This window comes from Marmota marmota, unplaced genomic scaffold (genome assembly GCF_001458135.2).
Source record: "Marmota marmota marmota unplaced genomic scaffold, marMar, whole genome shotgun sequence".
NCBI lineage: Eukaryota > Metazoa > Chordata > Mammalia > Rodentia > Sciuridae > Marmota > Marmota marmota.
In genome coordinates, this window is record NW_026000240.1 from 2,710,279 (window position 1) to 2,726,546 (window position 16,268).

The 16,268-nt window shown below is 47.6% G+C and overlaps 2 protein-coding genes across 2 annotated transcripts in view; one reads left to right on the forward strand and one right to left on the reverse strand.

The window, feature by feature from the left end:
• Nucleotides 1-16,268, forward strand: part of Xxylt1 (xyloside xylosyltransferase 1) — a 160,983-nt gene that overhangs the window by 71,995 nt on the left and 72,720 nt on the right. The window contains exon 4 of the mRNA XM_048794620.1: nucleotides 10,304-10,436. Coding sequence (XP_048650577.1) covers nucleotides 10,304-10,436 — 133 coding nt within the window. The remainder of the gene's footprint in view (nucleotides 1-10,303; nucleotides 10,437-16,268) is intronic.
• Nucleotides 2,966-4,688, reverse strand: LOC107143225 (SUMO-conjugating enzyme UBC9-like). The gene has a single exon (XM_048794619.1). It carries the CDS (start codon nucleotides 3,528-3,530, stop codon nucleotides 3,054-3,056), a length of 477 nt encoding a protein of 158 aa, XP_048650576.1. The 5' UTR covers nucleotides 3,531-4,688; the 3' UTR covers nucleotides 2,966-3,053.

A 16,268-nucleotide genomic window follows, 5' to 3' on the forward strand; every position in this document is an offset into this window, starting at 1 on the left:
TCTGCCATCAGAACAGTTTCAGGAGATAGCAGCCATCTTTGAGTGGATTCCCCAAACAAGGCATCCTGCTCACAGAACTCCTGTAGGCATTGCAGAAACAGTTTGGGGGTTGTGACACTACTGAGGGTCTGCCCAGTTGCTGCTCTGTGTCAACTTTTTTCTTTTTTATTTATCAGTGAGTCCCATTTATTTGGGGGCAGTTTTATGCCATAAAATGTCCTTCACGTTTCCCTTGCAGCTAGGTATGACCATGTGACTAAATTTTGTGCAGCCAGATACAAGAAGACATGTTGAAGAGTTGCAGAAAGGCGGCTTACAGGGCCTGCCTCATTGCAGGGAGCAGGCGGAGGTGTCCTTCCTCCTTCCTCCTTTCTGTTCCCTGGAATTCAGCCAAGTCTACAGGAGCCCCATGAGGTGACCCAAAGGATGGAAACTGGATCTAGGACAGCCGAAAGGGAAGGCAGAAGGAGCCTGGACCCTTGATACCTGTGGAGCAGCCAGTCTTTCCCTGAATGGCTTGGCCATAGTCTTACGTGTGTTCAAACCATTGTTACTTTACATGTTGTTCTGTTAAATGCAGTTGAATCCTATCTACATGGATACTTCTGTCCCTGGGGTTGTTTTAAGGATTAAATGAGCTGACACTCATTTCCTGAGCTGGGAGTGCACACTGACCAGTGTGGGTGAGGACCTGCGAGCACAAGGAGGAAACCTTTGCTAGCTTTCTTAATTTCACACAAATCCATAATGTAGGTGGGCCAGTGATGGGGAGGGAGTGTTTAGAATGGAAAGAGAGCAGGCCCAGGAGGTTAGAAATGGGAGTCCCATGACTCCAGAGAGAGCCTCAAATGGGGAGTTGGGAATTTGACCACTCACAGTTTGGGCAGGTCAGTGGTATAATCATCTTTAGAGAACATCTGTTAATTCCACCCAAAGAAGATTGGGTTCTATGGCTTCCATCTCCAGAAGTCTGAAAGAAAGCTGGCTCCTGAAGACTAACAGCCTACCTCAGGCTAACTGTCCCAAACAGGAAGGGGAACTCCAGGTTTGGGAGACCAAAAAGAAAAAAGTCTCTGGCAGATACCAGAGAGACATGTGGAAAGGCCACCAGGGACCATGGACATCTATAGCATAGAAATGGAAGATTTTCAGATGTAAAATCCCACTTCCCTTGCACATTGAACTTCATAAATAGGTGTAAGAGCTGTAATTTCATTCAGTCAATAGAAGTGGAGAGGAAAATTTAGACTGGATGTTACGTGTTGTATGTATATATCCCTTGTTTTCCAGCCAAGATCATAATAAATGAATAAATGAGTTTCATCCTATCCTAAAGCAGATGATTGCACCTAGTCACTGAAGTTGTCAAGACTGACAAAGGAGACCCACCTTACTCTGCAGCAAAAACTACATCTTTTCATAATAATTTGTTTTATCCACAAAACAGGAGCTGAGAGTTAGCAACAACACTATGGCTGAGCTATCGCTGACAGTTTCCATGATTTATTCTGAGAGGAGGTGAGCAGGGCTGCAAGAAAGATTTTGTTGTATAGCTAATATATAAAACTGCCTGTGGTCATTAATATCAACCTCCTGGCCCCAAACCTCTTACCAGAACTGCTAACAGGTTGCATAAATCATTCTTATGAGCTTCATTTCCTTTTGCATTCCCCCTCCCTCAGAGGTGTGGGCCAGCTGCTAATGTGGAAAACATAGATTAGCACACTGGAGGCAGGGACTTCCGGGCTGAGTGGAGCCTGTAGAGCTGACTGTTGGCCCGATCCTGGCATCCAGGGACCCGGAAGGCGGGAGAGCATGGGGTGAAGAGCAAGCACAGGGCTTTGGAACTTTGAGTATGCGTTCTGCTTACCAGCTGTGTCCTTGATTACCACACTTAATTTCTCTGTTTTCTCATTTGGCAAATAGAAATAATAATTCTAATCTCGCATTGCATTTGGATGATTCTGTGAGTGTGATATATTTATACATGTTGACAGTTGTCATTAAAGATTTCCTTTCAGCTTACATTTGTGGCATTACACTTTCTTTTCCAGAAGTTTGGTTTTGGCTTCTGTTCAATGAAGGGGAATCTCAGTAGTCTTCAAAATCCTTGAGAATGAGGGTCTTGGGGGAGGTGATGGTGGGAATGGGGAACCCTTCTCTGTCCATAGAAGTCTTAGGTAATGCATATTGATGACATGAAGTTTTCTGCTATTTCCACCTTTGATGCAGAAACTTTTCTTGTTTTTAAAAATAATGGGATTTAAAAGAAAATATATAAACAGCTTATTTACTCTAAACAGCAACACAGACAAATGCCATATAAACACAAAGGAAGGGGTGCAGGTCAAGATGCTGCTGACTTTGGATCAGAGGCGCATTAGCAACAGCCAGGTTCTGAGAGAAGGGTGTGGGAGGGAGGGACAGGGACTTCCACACAGCCCGCTGGAAGCTAGGACAGCTCTGAATGGTGAAGCATGCCTGCATTCAAGCAAAGGAACTAGCTCCTAGGGGCTTACCCAAGTATAAAAGTTTATAATTTTATCTTTTTTAATTTTTTTATTGTTGGTTGTTCAAAACATTACATAGTTCTTGATATATCACATTTCACACTTTGATTCAAGTGGGTTATGAACTCCCATTTTTACCCCGTATACAAATTGCAGAATCACATCAGTTACACATCCATTGATTTACATATTGCCATACTAGTGTCTGTTGTATTCTGCTGCCTTTCCTATCCTCTACTATCCCCCCTCCCCTCCCCTCCCTAAAAGTTTATAATTTTAAAGCAGTTGAAATACTGACATCAATATTAAAATAAAAGCAAATTTTACATAATAATCAAAAATACAAAAGACTGAAGGAAGAGACCCTGTATGAAAAACTGGGGCAATTCAGCAAATTGAGAACTGCATGCCAGTGGCGGAAATGGAAGATGGTGCCCGCCCAACCCTCCCAGGCAATCCGTAACTGCACAAGCAACTTGAGATTTGCAAAAGGTGTTCTTGCCAAACCAATCCCTTCTTTTTGTGATGCCACAGGGTCTCTGTCTATGAGGGTGCAAACTTCTTGGGTTGTGCTCGAACCCTTTTCTCATATTCTACTCTGTTTTGGCAGTAAATCGTGTAGGCCTCTGCTTGAGCAGGGTCTTGGATGTTTGATTCACTTAGAAGTTCCTGTATTCCTGATAAAATCTGCTTCATCCTGATGGCTGGCCTGCAGTCCTTGTCCTCCTCCAGGATGGACAGATAAACTGTACCAGAAGGGTACACATTCAGGTGAAATAGCAATAGCTCAAATTTACATTTTGGTGGTGAGGATGGATAGTCATCTTTGAAGAGCATCTGCAGCTTGAACAAGCCTCCTTCCCACCGAGTCCCCTTCTTTCCTGGGATGGCACATTCCCAGTTCATCAGGTTCCTCATGCCATCTGGCTTCTTAATTGGGACAGCCACAAAGCCAAAGGGATAGTCCTTCCTCCAAGCTTTTCTCTCCTGGGCAAGTCTGCTGAGGGCGATCCTCGACATGTTCAAAGTGCCTGGGCGGCCACGGCCTGGCGCATTGCAGGGGCAGAGGCTGCGGTGTTCCCTTTGTCTCAGATAATGGGATTTAAATAGGGAGCTTCAGACATGTCTGAGGACTTTTCTCAAAAATTTGTATGTGATGGGTCAAACAGTTGAGTAAGGCACTTTTATGATTGATTTCTTACTGGACCTTCTTAGATAAGATGCCAAACCTCTCTGAGCCCCAAGTTTCTCCTTTGGAAGTAGGAGGTACTCATATTCCCTAGCATAAGTGCAGGGGAGACTCATTAGCTGAGTCAGTAAACAAGGAGCCCTCAGCAGAGCCCTGGCATACAGACACCCTCTCCCTGCTCCTGGAGAGGAAGTGCTTTTCTGGCCAGGCTGGAGGAGCCCCAGGAATCTGTGCCCACAGCCTTGGACTCTTGGTGTCTCTTGCTGTGTTCCTTCAGAGCCGATATTCCCATAGTTCACCAGCTGCCCTGCAGCTGGGCCTTCCATTTCGAGTGAATAGAGAAGGGCACTTTGAGGGCCAGGGCCAGGACCAGGACCAGTTGGGAAATCACCCAAGTTTCCTGTTGGATGTGAGAACCACCACAGCCAATTCCAAGCACAGATCCCCTTGCAGACACAGCCCAGCCTGTGATCACAGTGGCAGGCCATCCATCCGTCATGTGCTCGGAGCCCCTTGAGGGGTGGGGCCGTCCTGGTGTAGCTGGTGGGGCACACAGGGACTGTGGTTCTCAAAACAGCCTCTCTCGGGTCATGAGCCTCTCAGGGGAAGTCTCCGCCTCGTCCACTTGCCCTTTGGCTCCTGCAGGCCAGAGGTGTTGCCAAACAGCAATAAAAAAACTCCAGAGTACGATAAAGCAGGTGGCAAATGGCTGCAGTATTTCAAAGTGGACACTGAGAAAACAGGCCCCCTCTCCCGGCAGCTGCTTCCAGGTCTGCTGTATCAGGACGCCAGAGTCACATAGCTCAGTGTTGTCATCGTTCCCCCTTCTTCTCAAACCCTTTCCCTGCCCATGGAAGCTTGGGCTGCTGTTCTCCAGTGAAAACCCTCTGATGGGTTATGTAGTTATCCCTGGGAAGCTCTGAAGCGCTTTCAAAATAGAAAGGGAGCAAGCTGCCTGCCTGGGGAACCTGCCTGTTTCCCAGGGTGGCCTTCCCACTCGCTCTTCTTCCTTTTCTTCCTGAACATGTTGTTCTGTGTGTGTTAAGACGTGTCTGCCAGGGATTGTTTCTGGGGAGGGAGGAGAGGGAAAGGAAAGGCGTCTTTTTTCTTTGGGGTTTTTTCCCTTGTGCTGCTCATATTCCGGTGTCATTGATTACTCACCCTGGGCTATAGTTCCACGCATGGTCAGATGACATGCCTTGTGGCTGATTTAATTGAAAGCTGATGAGTTGTCCCAGCCTGTTTCTGGACAGGAATGTCGATTGGGACTCTCCCTGCTTTTATGAATGCCATGAACGTGGCCTTCTGCAGTTCAGTGCCCCCCAGTATGGCCTGGCGTTACAGGGCCTCAGACACATCCCCTTGTGAAGAAAGGACAACATTTTCTTATTGATTCTTTTTAGTCATACATGACAGTAGAGGGTATTTTGTCATATCATACATACATGGAGTATAACTTGGAGTTCTTGTGGTTGTGCATGATGTGGAGTTATGCTGATCGTGTATCATATATGAACATGGGGAAATTATGTCTGGTTCGTTCCACTGTCTTTCCTACTCCCATCCCCCCTCCCTTCCCTTTATTCCCCTTTGTCTAATCCAGTGAATTCTTCCCTCCTCCACCTTATTGTGAGGACCACATTTTCTACTCTGTCCTTTGGAGCTGAAGCACAAGTGGAATTATGTGTCAGACCAGAGAGCCCTGGATCCTTTTCCCCCTTTCGGGTGGCATACTTCAGTGGGTTGCCAGACTGTCATCTAGGGAGCTCATGTGGTTCTGTCCTCTCCAGAGCAGGCAGCCAGTGGTAGGCAGCGGAGTTCACCCAAGGAGAATGCTCAGCACAAGTGTGCACCTCCGATGCCAGGGGCCCATGCAGCACTGACCCTGCACGTGGAAAGTTTTCCTCTGGCATGTATTGATGCTTCACTCTTATTGATATGATTTAAGCAAATGCATAAGAAAATTTCTAACCATGAGGGGCTGGTTAGAAGGTGTAACTAATTGGACGTTGCAGCAAACACTTTTCCAGAAACGAACAGGTCTGACTAGAACAGGGAACCGGGAGGTGGATGACAAGCATCTTTCTCTTGGTGGCTGAGTGTCTCTCGCCAGGCACTGAGCCTGTGACTCTTGGGGCCACTTAGTATCTGCAGCGTCGGATCTGGCTCCTGTCTTCCTTTGAGTTTAACACAACTCAAGGTATGTTCTTAGAGGAGTGTAAAGATTGATCATTTCATAGCATCTCTGCCTGAGGTTGAATGGGGAGAACAACATTCTCTTTCCAGAGAACTGGCTGTTAGATGTGAGCCATGTGGTCGTCTCACTTCTTTTCTTTTACACTCCTTATTTATCTTCAGGTTGACATTTGTGTGGGCTGATAATGTGGATACCTCATGAGCTGGTTGTGCTGGGCACCTTTGGGCCACAATATTATGTTTTCTGCTGTCCAGGAGTTTATGGCCCATGTTGAAAGGATGGGCTGTAGTCTAATGAGCACAAGAGCATCAGCTGGGGAGTCAGAGACCTGAGTTCTCAGCTCAGCTTTGCCTCTTAATTTGATTGTATGACCCCTGACAAGCCCCTCTTTTTCTTTGTTCCTCAGTTCCCCACCTGTAAAATGGGTAGATTGCCTTAGTTATTACCAGGCTGTCTGTTCAGATCTGTCATTCTTGATTATTCTGTTTGTACACATCCATGTCCATCCATGTCCTTCCTGGATGCTGGCCATTATTTTGAGTTTTGTAGATGTCTTGTCTGCCTTTCTCAGACATTCTTCCCCGTGCATGATAGATATCATTCCCACTTGGCTTTGGGAACAACTATCACATTCATTTATTCCTTAAATTTCAGTGGTCCTGCTGCCATTGTACCAGCTGTCTTTCAACCAGCATCTCCTCTGGGCCATCACTATGACTGTCCCTTCGCTGCAGCAATCTCAATTTGACCTCAGAGCACCTTCATCATTATGAATAAAACTGCCCAGGTATAGTCCTCATGGAGATGGCTTCACCATGGCCAGAGACCAGAGGACAAGTCCCTTTAAACAGTCTCATGCTAATGAATTGCAGTGTTCCTGGTAAGCATTGCACTCCTTTCAGCAGTCGACAGTTACAACTTGGCATCTTATTTCATAGTTTCATAAAAGGATACCTTCTGGACAGATGCCTATGTGACAATACAGGCTCTGTGGGAGGCTTCCAGCCTCCCTGAATAAAAGGGAACGATCTCTGTCCCCTGCCTGGGCCTGTCCTTTCACATCAGGGTGAAGGGGTCTCTTTGTGTTGAGCTGTGGCTGCTTTCCTTCCTAGTCAGTTACTCATTGGGTGAAGCACCCCCCCCCCCTCGCCATCAGTGCTGACAGCTGCAGAGGCTCCTGGATGGTGCTTTAGGAATGAGGATCTGTAAGTACGGTTAACGCACCTCCGAGTCCTGGGTCCTGAGGCTGCCTGGGACCTTTCAGGATTCGCTTCTAGCCAGTGTGCACAGGGCAGGGAAAGTGCTTGGATTATGGAGAGGTTCATTAAGACATGACAGGAATCTGCCGAGATGAGGGAGCAGGGTCTCTTTAGGAAGCATCTAATGTCTCTAGCTCTGCCCTCCTGGCACATTCCCCTCCCCTGTGCAAGAGTGGTGAGCAGGTGCAGAGGGAGCAACGGCTAGGGACAGCAGTCATTCAGGGGCACAAAGAAGAGGTCGCAATATGTGACCAGTGCCAACCCAGACAACCCAGGGAAGGAGTCATTCAGGCTGCTGCTTGCAGAATAAATAGGACTCAGGTGGTCTTAAAGGCCCAGAGGGTACACATGGTGTGTGGGAGACTTCCCATGAAGAACTTCATTAGGATTAAGTGGACGGAGTCTTCTCCTACCACCAGAGGTTTCTTTAAGTGCAGCAACATTACTATAAAGTCCTTGTGTACTTTCCTGAAAATCCACACTTGACCAGCTTGCTGCCCGGAATTATTTTTTTCTCTCAACATCCCTGGCTCTTTCTGGTAGCCCTGGACCCCTGTGTGGGGTAGCAGAGCCAAAGTGTGCCTCCCTAGCACCTCTCTGAAGGGGAACTGGGATGCACTAGAAGGAGTGTGCTGACTTTCAAGTCATGCAGACCGAAGCTGCGGCCCCACTCCAACATGGATTTCTTGTGTGTGATCTTGGGCCAATGTTTTTTTTCATCTCTGAAAAGGAATAACTGTGCTTAATGTATTGGGCAATTATAGGAAATAAACTGTTTTGCTGGGGTGATGCTGGCCCCCGAGAAACTCCTTGAGAAAAGGATTCTTCTGGGTGGCCATCGCGGCTGTTGCTGGAAGCACTCCCTGGGTCAGGAGGCTGAGGTTCCCCAGCTCTCATAACCCTGTCAACACCACAGAACTGCCACTGTGATCCTCAAAGCTGCCCCATCTCCTGGCCCAAGGCCCTGATTCCTCACCCTTCTTATCTGTGGAACTGGGACCATGGGATTTCTCTGCGGGGAGGGTGTACTCTCCTGTCCCCGTTGTTAGGACTTTCTGTGGCCTGGCTTTTCCATGTGTAAGAGCTTCCTGAAACCTGGGTGTGGGAGCCTGGCACATGGCACATGGGATGGACCCAAAGAAAGAAGATAAATGGCTGGAGATGTGTGTGCCACGCGGTGTCCCCAGCCCCAGATGGCTGGCCCTTGATGGTCCACCAGTCTACATGACTTCTTGGTGATTGCAGCTTTCACTCCTGGCCATTCTTTCCCATCTTTTCCTCATGTCACCACTGGGGTCCTTCCCTCTCTGTGCAGGGCCTCCTCCCCGAGGCTCTGGCCAAGGCTTGTCTCTCCTCCTCCCCCTGTTCAGGGTGGCGTCTCCAAGGCCAGCAGTCACTGCACAGGCTTCCAGACCTACAGACTCCCAGGCTCTCCCCTGACTCTTGGTTGTCGCTCTTGTTATTGTTTTTAGGTCCAGGAAGGAAAACAGCCCTTTCACTCCTCTCCTGTGGGGGCTGCAGTGTGCAGGCAGCAGGATCCACATCTGTCTGCCTGGCGGGCTCCGGCTCCCCTCCCCTGCCCTCTTGTGTGAGGGCCAGAGCAGCCCAGCAGCCTCTTGCTTTCCTCTGGCCTGAGCAACTGGATTCTCATCTGCTATAATGTTTTTCTTTTTTCTTTTCTAACAATGTCATGTAGAATGTCAACTAAGGTTTTGTTTCTGCGTCACAAAGGAAAATAGAACAAGGAACAAATGAATCAGTTTTTCTTGAATTATAAGCTGTGATTTTTTTTTTGTGTGTGTGTGAATAATTTAGAGATTGGCTATTGAATTCCAAAAACATCTCTGAGTGTTTTCTGAATACCAAACCCTGAACAATGGATGGAGGCCAGGATGCCAAAGATGTGGTCCCAATCCTCAGAGGGTAGCCTGTCCTCAGAGAGTCGTAATGCTATGACTGGCCAGGCAAGAAAAGGTGGTAGGGAGCAAAAGGGCAAACCCTGATGTTCTAGAGTGGGTGTGGGTGTCACTTAACCTCTTCTTTCCCATGCTTAGGACCCAGCCTAAGTCCTCCTCCAGGAAGTCTTCCTTGAATGCTTCAAGCCTTAGTGAGTCTCCTGCTGTCCAGACTCTGGATTCCTAGAGCCTGTAAGATTTCCCACACCCAACCTCATCCTCCAGCCTCCCCGTCTCAATGAGATGAGTACTATCCTCCCTATTTTAATAGATGAAGCAACTGAGGTTCAGAGAGTAAAACAGCCTTCCAAGGGTCACAGGTTTAATCAGCAGCAAAAGTGGAACTTGAGCTCATGTGTTCTGACCCAGGGCCAGTCCTTCTCCTTGGTACAAGTACTTGCTCTCCTGTATCATTCAGCATCAGGCACCCCTCTAGGGAATCTGCATGGCCCTTCTAGTCCATGCTTCAGCTCTAGCTCCTCCTCTGCTTGCAGGAACCTGACCATCTCCCCTGGAGGCCAGGGCCCTTGCCCGCCTAGTGTCTGGCCCCCTCCTGGCACCAACGCCACGAACTCCATCAGGCTTGGCTGGTGAAGGACAAGAGAGTGAACTGGCCATGCCTCTCTGCTTCTACCTGGGATCAGCTCTGCTGCCCTCCTTCTCTTCTCACTGTGGAAGTTAACAGCTCTTACATGTCAGATAATTGCAAGACTGAATAATTTTGGCTCCTTTTGTTTTGTAGACAGTGGATTGAAAGCATGGCTGTGTCCAAGGTCTTCCAGCTCTTTCTCTCTGGTTTAGCATCTTAACACAGATCTGGGTTTGCAGAATGAACTAGTGAGGGGCCTAAGCAGAAGATGTCTTTTTTTCTCTCTTCTGGGGAGTGTTAACACCCCATGCTCCAAAGAGAAAGCACTGAACACTTTTGAGTTGTATATGGAGTGTCCACATAGTGTATTATCCATTGAGAGTGAAATGAGCAACTTAACACTGGACAGCTTGTGAGACAAGTGCCCTACCACTGAGCTAAATCTAAGCTCTCTCTTTTTTATTTTGAGATAAGCTCTCACTAAATTGCTGAGGCTGGCCTCAAACTTGTGACCCTCCTGTCTCAGCCTCCTGAGTTTCTAGACTTACAGGTGTGCACCACCACACCTGGCCTTATTTTCTTTCTTTTTTTCTTCTTCCTCCAGAGATACAGCAGATCATTCAACTGGACCTCGATCTAAAGTACAAGACCAACATCCGGGAGTTGTTTGAAGAGTTTGATAATTTCCTGCCAGGTGCCATCATTGGCATAGCCAGAGAGATGCAGCCAGTGTACAGGTCGGTAGAGCTGAGACCCCTCCCCACCCTGTCCTCTCTTCTTCCACCCACAGAGATGGGGTTTGCGGTGTGCACTCTTCCCACACTTGTGGCCTTGGGAACACATTCCTACTTCCTGAGGATAGCCTGGGCAGGCAGTTCGGCCCCAAGGCTGAGATGCTACCCCAATACTTTGGGTGGCATTGTGACATTTTTCATCTGGAAAGCCCAGTTGTTTTAATTGTTGGTTCTGGTTAAGCTCAGAAGTTTAAAATCTTGAACTTTGTTGGCAGAGGAGGTGTCAGGTTTTAACCTACATTCTGGTGACCAACTGGGCTTTCTTTGCCTTGGAATCGCCATGATCCCTCTCATACATGACAGGGGGAGGGGGGCGGGGCTGATGGGTGGCATTATGAGGAGGGAAAGGCAGTACCCCCTGGGAACATTGATTGCATGAGCCTGCCTAGGTGAAAGCGCCTTCTGCATGAGGCAGAGTTTGGTTGTCAAGTGCATGTCACAGAAAAACTCCACATCTGGGAGCCAGATGTGTTCAAGAATATTCTCTGTATAGCCCCAAACTAAAAACAGCTTATATGTTTTAGACAACATAATGGTTAAATAAAATGTGTTCATTTACTTGAATACTAGATAGCAACAAAATGAGCCAGTGGTGGCTACGGGCGATGATAGCCAGAACTAAGTGGTAGGCTTTGGGGGTGCATAACACAAGTGCTCAAAATTATAAGGAAAACCAAGGAGAGATCCCCAAAGCCAGGGTGGTTGGGGGAGGATAAGAGGGATTGTGCTTTATTTGTCCACCAGGGTAGGTATGTACATGTGGCACCTACCCTTTTGTGTACTGTGTGTGCTTATATACTATAGTTACGGGTGGGAGGGAGGAAGAGCAGAGCAGGCTTTGTTGAAAACTAAGTCCCATGGCCTTGGTTCCATGTTGCTGACTCATCCTCCAACAGGTAGAGTGACACCTCACCCAGCACCAGAGCTGCCCAAGTTTTCTCAGAAAGAGCTGGGATTCCTCTGTCCCCTGGGCTTGCAGGCCACTTGTTCTCTGGGTAGCCTCCAATGACGGCTCCCTGTGGACATCGTTCCTAGAGAGAGGCCCAGTCACTAGAGAGCTTCAGGCCCAGGCATCTAGTGACTCAAAGCTCCAGTGTCCCCGGAGGAGAGATAGGAGAAGGAGAGACAATGGAATGAATCTGACATAATTTTCCCATGTGCATATATGAAAACAACACAATGAATCCCACCATCAGGTACATCCTTAAGAATGGGATCCTAACTAGAATAAGATATATTCCTTGCTTTTATAATTAATCAAAATATATTCTGCTTTCATGTATAACTAAAAAGAACCAATAACTAAATTAAAAAAAGTGGGGGGGGGGGAAAGAGAGACAGCCTTCACTTGGTGGTGGCTATTTGCAAGTCTCAAATCACATAACAGGAAATTCCTGCAAGGCCTCTGAATGAGCTGATAATTCCTGGGGCCTTGTGGGCTGTTCTCCCTTACATAACCCTTTTCCAAGTGCTCCACAGTCACTGGGGGGAGGGGACTCTTATTCTGCAGTGGAGGGTCAAAGATGGAGTTTAGGCAAATTGCTGCCATCTTAATTTACCTTCAGGTAAGTAGTGTCTTGTGCTGGGGTTCTAGATTCCATGTAGGGAGGTGATAGGGGCATTAGACATAAAGTCCTAGGTGCTAGTTGCAGCTCTGCCACTGCATGAGGAGCCTGGGTTCCCCCTCGGAGCAGAGGAACAGATGAGCTCCAGGACCTCCCTTGTCCAGCTCTGGCATTGGTGGTCTCAGTCCTTCTGACCCTCCTGTCTTCCCCTATATCCAGAGGCTGCTTATCTGCAGATGAGCTCCCAGGGCTCGCTCTGGACCTCCTGGTCCCCTGGCATGTTTAGACTGGGCTGACTGAAGTGCCATAGAGCAGGGAAGCCTGCGAGCTCCTGCTGGGAATCTTCTCATGTAATCCAAGAGAACACCTAGAAACCTCATCACACTTAATTTAGATAATGTTGGCCAGAATTTCTATTTTAGATTTTAGAAACAGTGCAACTTAAATCAACTTAATTATTTGGCCTTCCCAAAAGAAATATCTGAAAGATTTTGGATTTAAAATGAAATTGATCCAGATACTATTATGGTAATATCATGAGAACTGCGAGCCCTCCACCATGCAGCGTCCAAGAATGTTGTGTATGGGACACAGGCTTGTAGAAGGAACAGAAATTCAAACTCCTTTATGTGACCCTTCCTTTGCCCCTCCAAATCGTTTCTAAAGTCCTCTACTAATTAAGGCTGGGAATGACTGTCCTAGACTACTGTCACCTACTGGCTCTGTGGAATTATCTTTTAAAGTATGCATTGTTACTCTTTGCTGAGGCTGGCAGCAGACAAGGAATGGAGTATTTTTGCCTTTTTTCCACAAGAAAACTGGAGTCTCCTGTGTCCTGGAAGGCTGGTATCAGTATTTGCAGCTTTGGGATTTTCACCTGGCAGGGGTGGGAGGGAGGATTAGAGGAGAAAGAGGGTGGAAAATGGGGAGAGTAAGCCATGCCCACGCAAGTACAGGTAGAGCAGGGCCCCTCTCTTGCACAGGCAGCCTCAGCCCCACCTCCTGGTCTTGGTTGTTACAGTCTGTGGGACCCGTGCCCTTCTTCTTTCCTGATGGGTTCCTGCAGAGGTGGCCACTCACCCCACACCTATATTCTTTGCCCTCCAATGACGCAGGGGTCTCCCTAAGTGGCAAGTGTGGTGTGGACAAGTTATTTATTGTACGTGGGATCTGCTAGCATCCATGAGGGGAAAGGGAAATTAAAAACAAAACAAACAGCACTGAAGCTCCAGTTGACTGGCTCAGGCCACGGGCTCTGGTCTGGAAACCCACTGGGCAGGAGCAGATGTGGATCTTGCCAACTATGCCATTTTTATAGTCACTTGTCCCACAGCTACTGTACTTCAAAAGGACACATGTCCAGTCATTTTTATGACTTCTTCCTCTCTATTGTGTGCCATAAGTGTTCAAAGCTTGGAGGAAGGTGGGGAGAAGTATTTCCCACTGTCCTTTTGACAAATAGCTTTTTTACAAGTTTTTCCCCAATTGTACATCTAGCTGACTGTTTTCTGGACAATGGAGATTCTAGTCTGTTAGAATAGTGATGGAGGCCAGGCATGGTGGTGTATACCTGTAATCCCGGCAGCTCTGGAGGCTGAGGCAGGAGGATCACAGGTTCAAAGCCAGCCCCAGCAACTTAGCAAGACCTTGTCTCAAAATAAAAAATAAAAAGGTCTGGAGATGTGACTCAATGGGTAAGCGCTCCTGTGTTCAATCTCCTCTACAAGGGGGAAAAAAAGTGATGGAGGGTGCTTTCTCTCTTAGGATCTTTTATGGGGTCACACATCCCTTGTCCTTTGTCATCTGAAAACTGGGGTACGTGATCATCTTCAATGGAATGCTGCACTTCCTGACTATTACTCTTTCTTTGCCTCTTCTTCAAGAGCTAGACCCTGGACGGGTCCTTTGGGGGTGATGTGCTTGATTGGGATAAGTACCCAAAAGGAGAGAAGACTCCAGTGCTTTCTCTGTAATAGAAAAATTATATTTTGCAGATATATGCCATGTGAAGTTGCTTCCTTATGAATGAATTAGAAAAGTCAGGACCCCTTTTTTTGCAGCCTATAGAAATTATGCAATTGCACCAGTAGGAAAGCAGCTTGATACAGCAGAGATGGTGTGGGGTGTGTGCAGAAGCAAGTTAGACTTTAGTCACTGGATTCTCTGATCTTCTGTTTCTTCATGTGTAAGTGAGGGTAAACGTATCTAATGCACACAATTATTGGAAAACTCAAATGAAATAATGCACTGAGGAGTTTGTGGTGTGAGAGCTCCTCAGCAAAGGTGCTTCCTCCCTCCTGCCTTGACCCTCACAGCTCCATTCTGAGTTTTCTTTACCAGATGATTTGTGCTTCTAGACTCCTGCTACTTCCACCCTCCCCCACCACACAGGGCTGCCTGTTAGGTGTAGGATACCAGTTGCACTGAACTTCAGATAAAACAGACGTAGTGTTTTGTGTCATAAGTCTGTTCCAAATGTTGTGTGGGCATCTTTATACTAAACAATCATTACGGTTTGTCTGAAATCTAACTTTAATGGGGTATCCTGTTTGTTTGAGTTTCCCTAAATCTGGCAGCCCTACCCCTCTCCAAGTTTTAAAACCTTCCCTTTTTAGCAGGAGCGAGGGATCTGGCTTTCCTACAAGATCCTTGAGTGAGCAGGAACAAAGCGTGCGGAAGTGAAGCTGGTGAGGGAAAACAGGGCCAGAGAAAGAAGGGCAGGAGGCGGCCCTCAGAGTCGCCATGAGGCCAGGCCTGAGCTGCCTGGCCTGCAGGACCCAGGAGCCAACTGGCCCAGGTCACTGGGGAGACCTCTGGGGCCAGGAGGGCTGGCATGGCTTAGCTTCAGGTCACAGAATTCCTTGTGACCCTGGAGAGGGGGAGAGAGGAGGAGCCTGGGTTTTTGTCACTCTGTCCTGGAGCTGGCCAGAGGAGCTTCTGAGTGGCAGCTTTGATGAGGGGTGTTGGCTTTGGGGGGTGGCTTTTTGTGTGTGGGGAGGCTTCCGGTTGCTTTCTCCTGGCTCTGTATGCCCGCTGTGCACTGGAGTGAGCCCAGACCCTCACAGAGGGAGCAGCAGGCTAATCCTGTCAGCTGCTGCAAATACGCCACCAGGCAGGAATTTGCTTTTGTGTCAAGTATTTTAATAGTGTCCACTCTTTCATCTTTTAGGCCACATGGTTTTTAAATTGACAGAGCTATACCAGCCTAGCTTCCTTTCAGAAGCTTGGAATGAAAATGTTCATCCAGCTTCCACAGCTGCCTTATCCTACTCTGAGGACTGGTGCAGGGCTCTCAGAGAAGTAGAGGGGAGAAGGGAGGAAGGATGTGGACTGGCACCCACTGCTGCCTCTCCATCACTGTGTGACCTTGAGCAAGTCTTTGACCTCTCTGAACATTAGTTTCTTTAGTTGAAAAATGGAAATTAAAGCACCAAACAACACGAGATAGGGCAGAGTTAATGGGAGATTAAATTAGACGATGTGTTTTCAGTGCCTGATATGAACCAGCACTCGGCGGTGGTAGTGGCAGTGTTATCCAGAGTCCTAGGTTGGCTAAGAATTAACTCTAGGACTCCAGGAAATCGCGTCATCATTGAGCCTCAGTTTCTATGTATGTAAAACTACATACATAGAACATAATTGGTGCTAATCTTTTGGCTTCTAGGTGTCTGAACCCCCTTCTCAGTTTGAGGAAGTCCCTGCCCTATCACACTCCTCCTACCCTAGAAGACCAAAAGGCAGGATGCTGTCTTCCCTAGATTCTTTGAAGTTAGCAAGGGTGTGGGTACTGTGTTCCCCTCCTTCTCTGCCTCCCCTAAGGAAATTACCTTCATAAATTGAAGGTACTTTTACTATATGCCTTAAACAATATAAGGCATTTGCAAAACAGAAACTGACAGTGTTACAAGGAGAAAATAACTATAGTCTACAAAAGCAGGGAAATTTTAATATCCCAAGAGAATATTGAAAACCAAGAGATCAAAGGGGGGGGGAGGTGTGCAATACAGTCACAGCAGAGGAGGAAGGAAAGGGAGGAGGGGAGAGGCCGAGAGGGCCAGGGCTGGCAGCCTGCTTCTGCCACCCCTGTGCCGGGGGTGTCTCTGGGTCCTGCTCCCCTGTGCAGAGGGTGAGCTGATGGCCACTGTCCTTGCTTTCTGACTCCAGTCTGTGGCCATGGCCATGTTCATCTCATTTTTAAGCCCTACTGTGA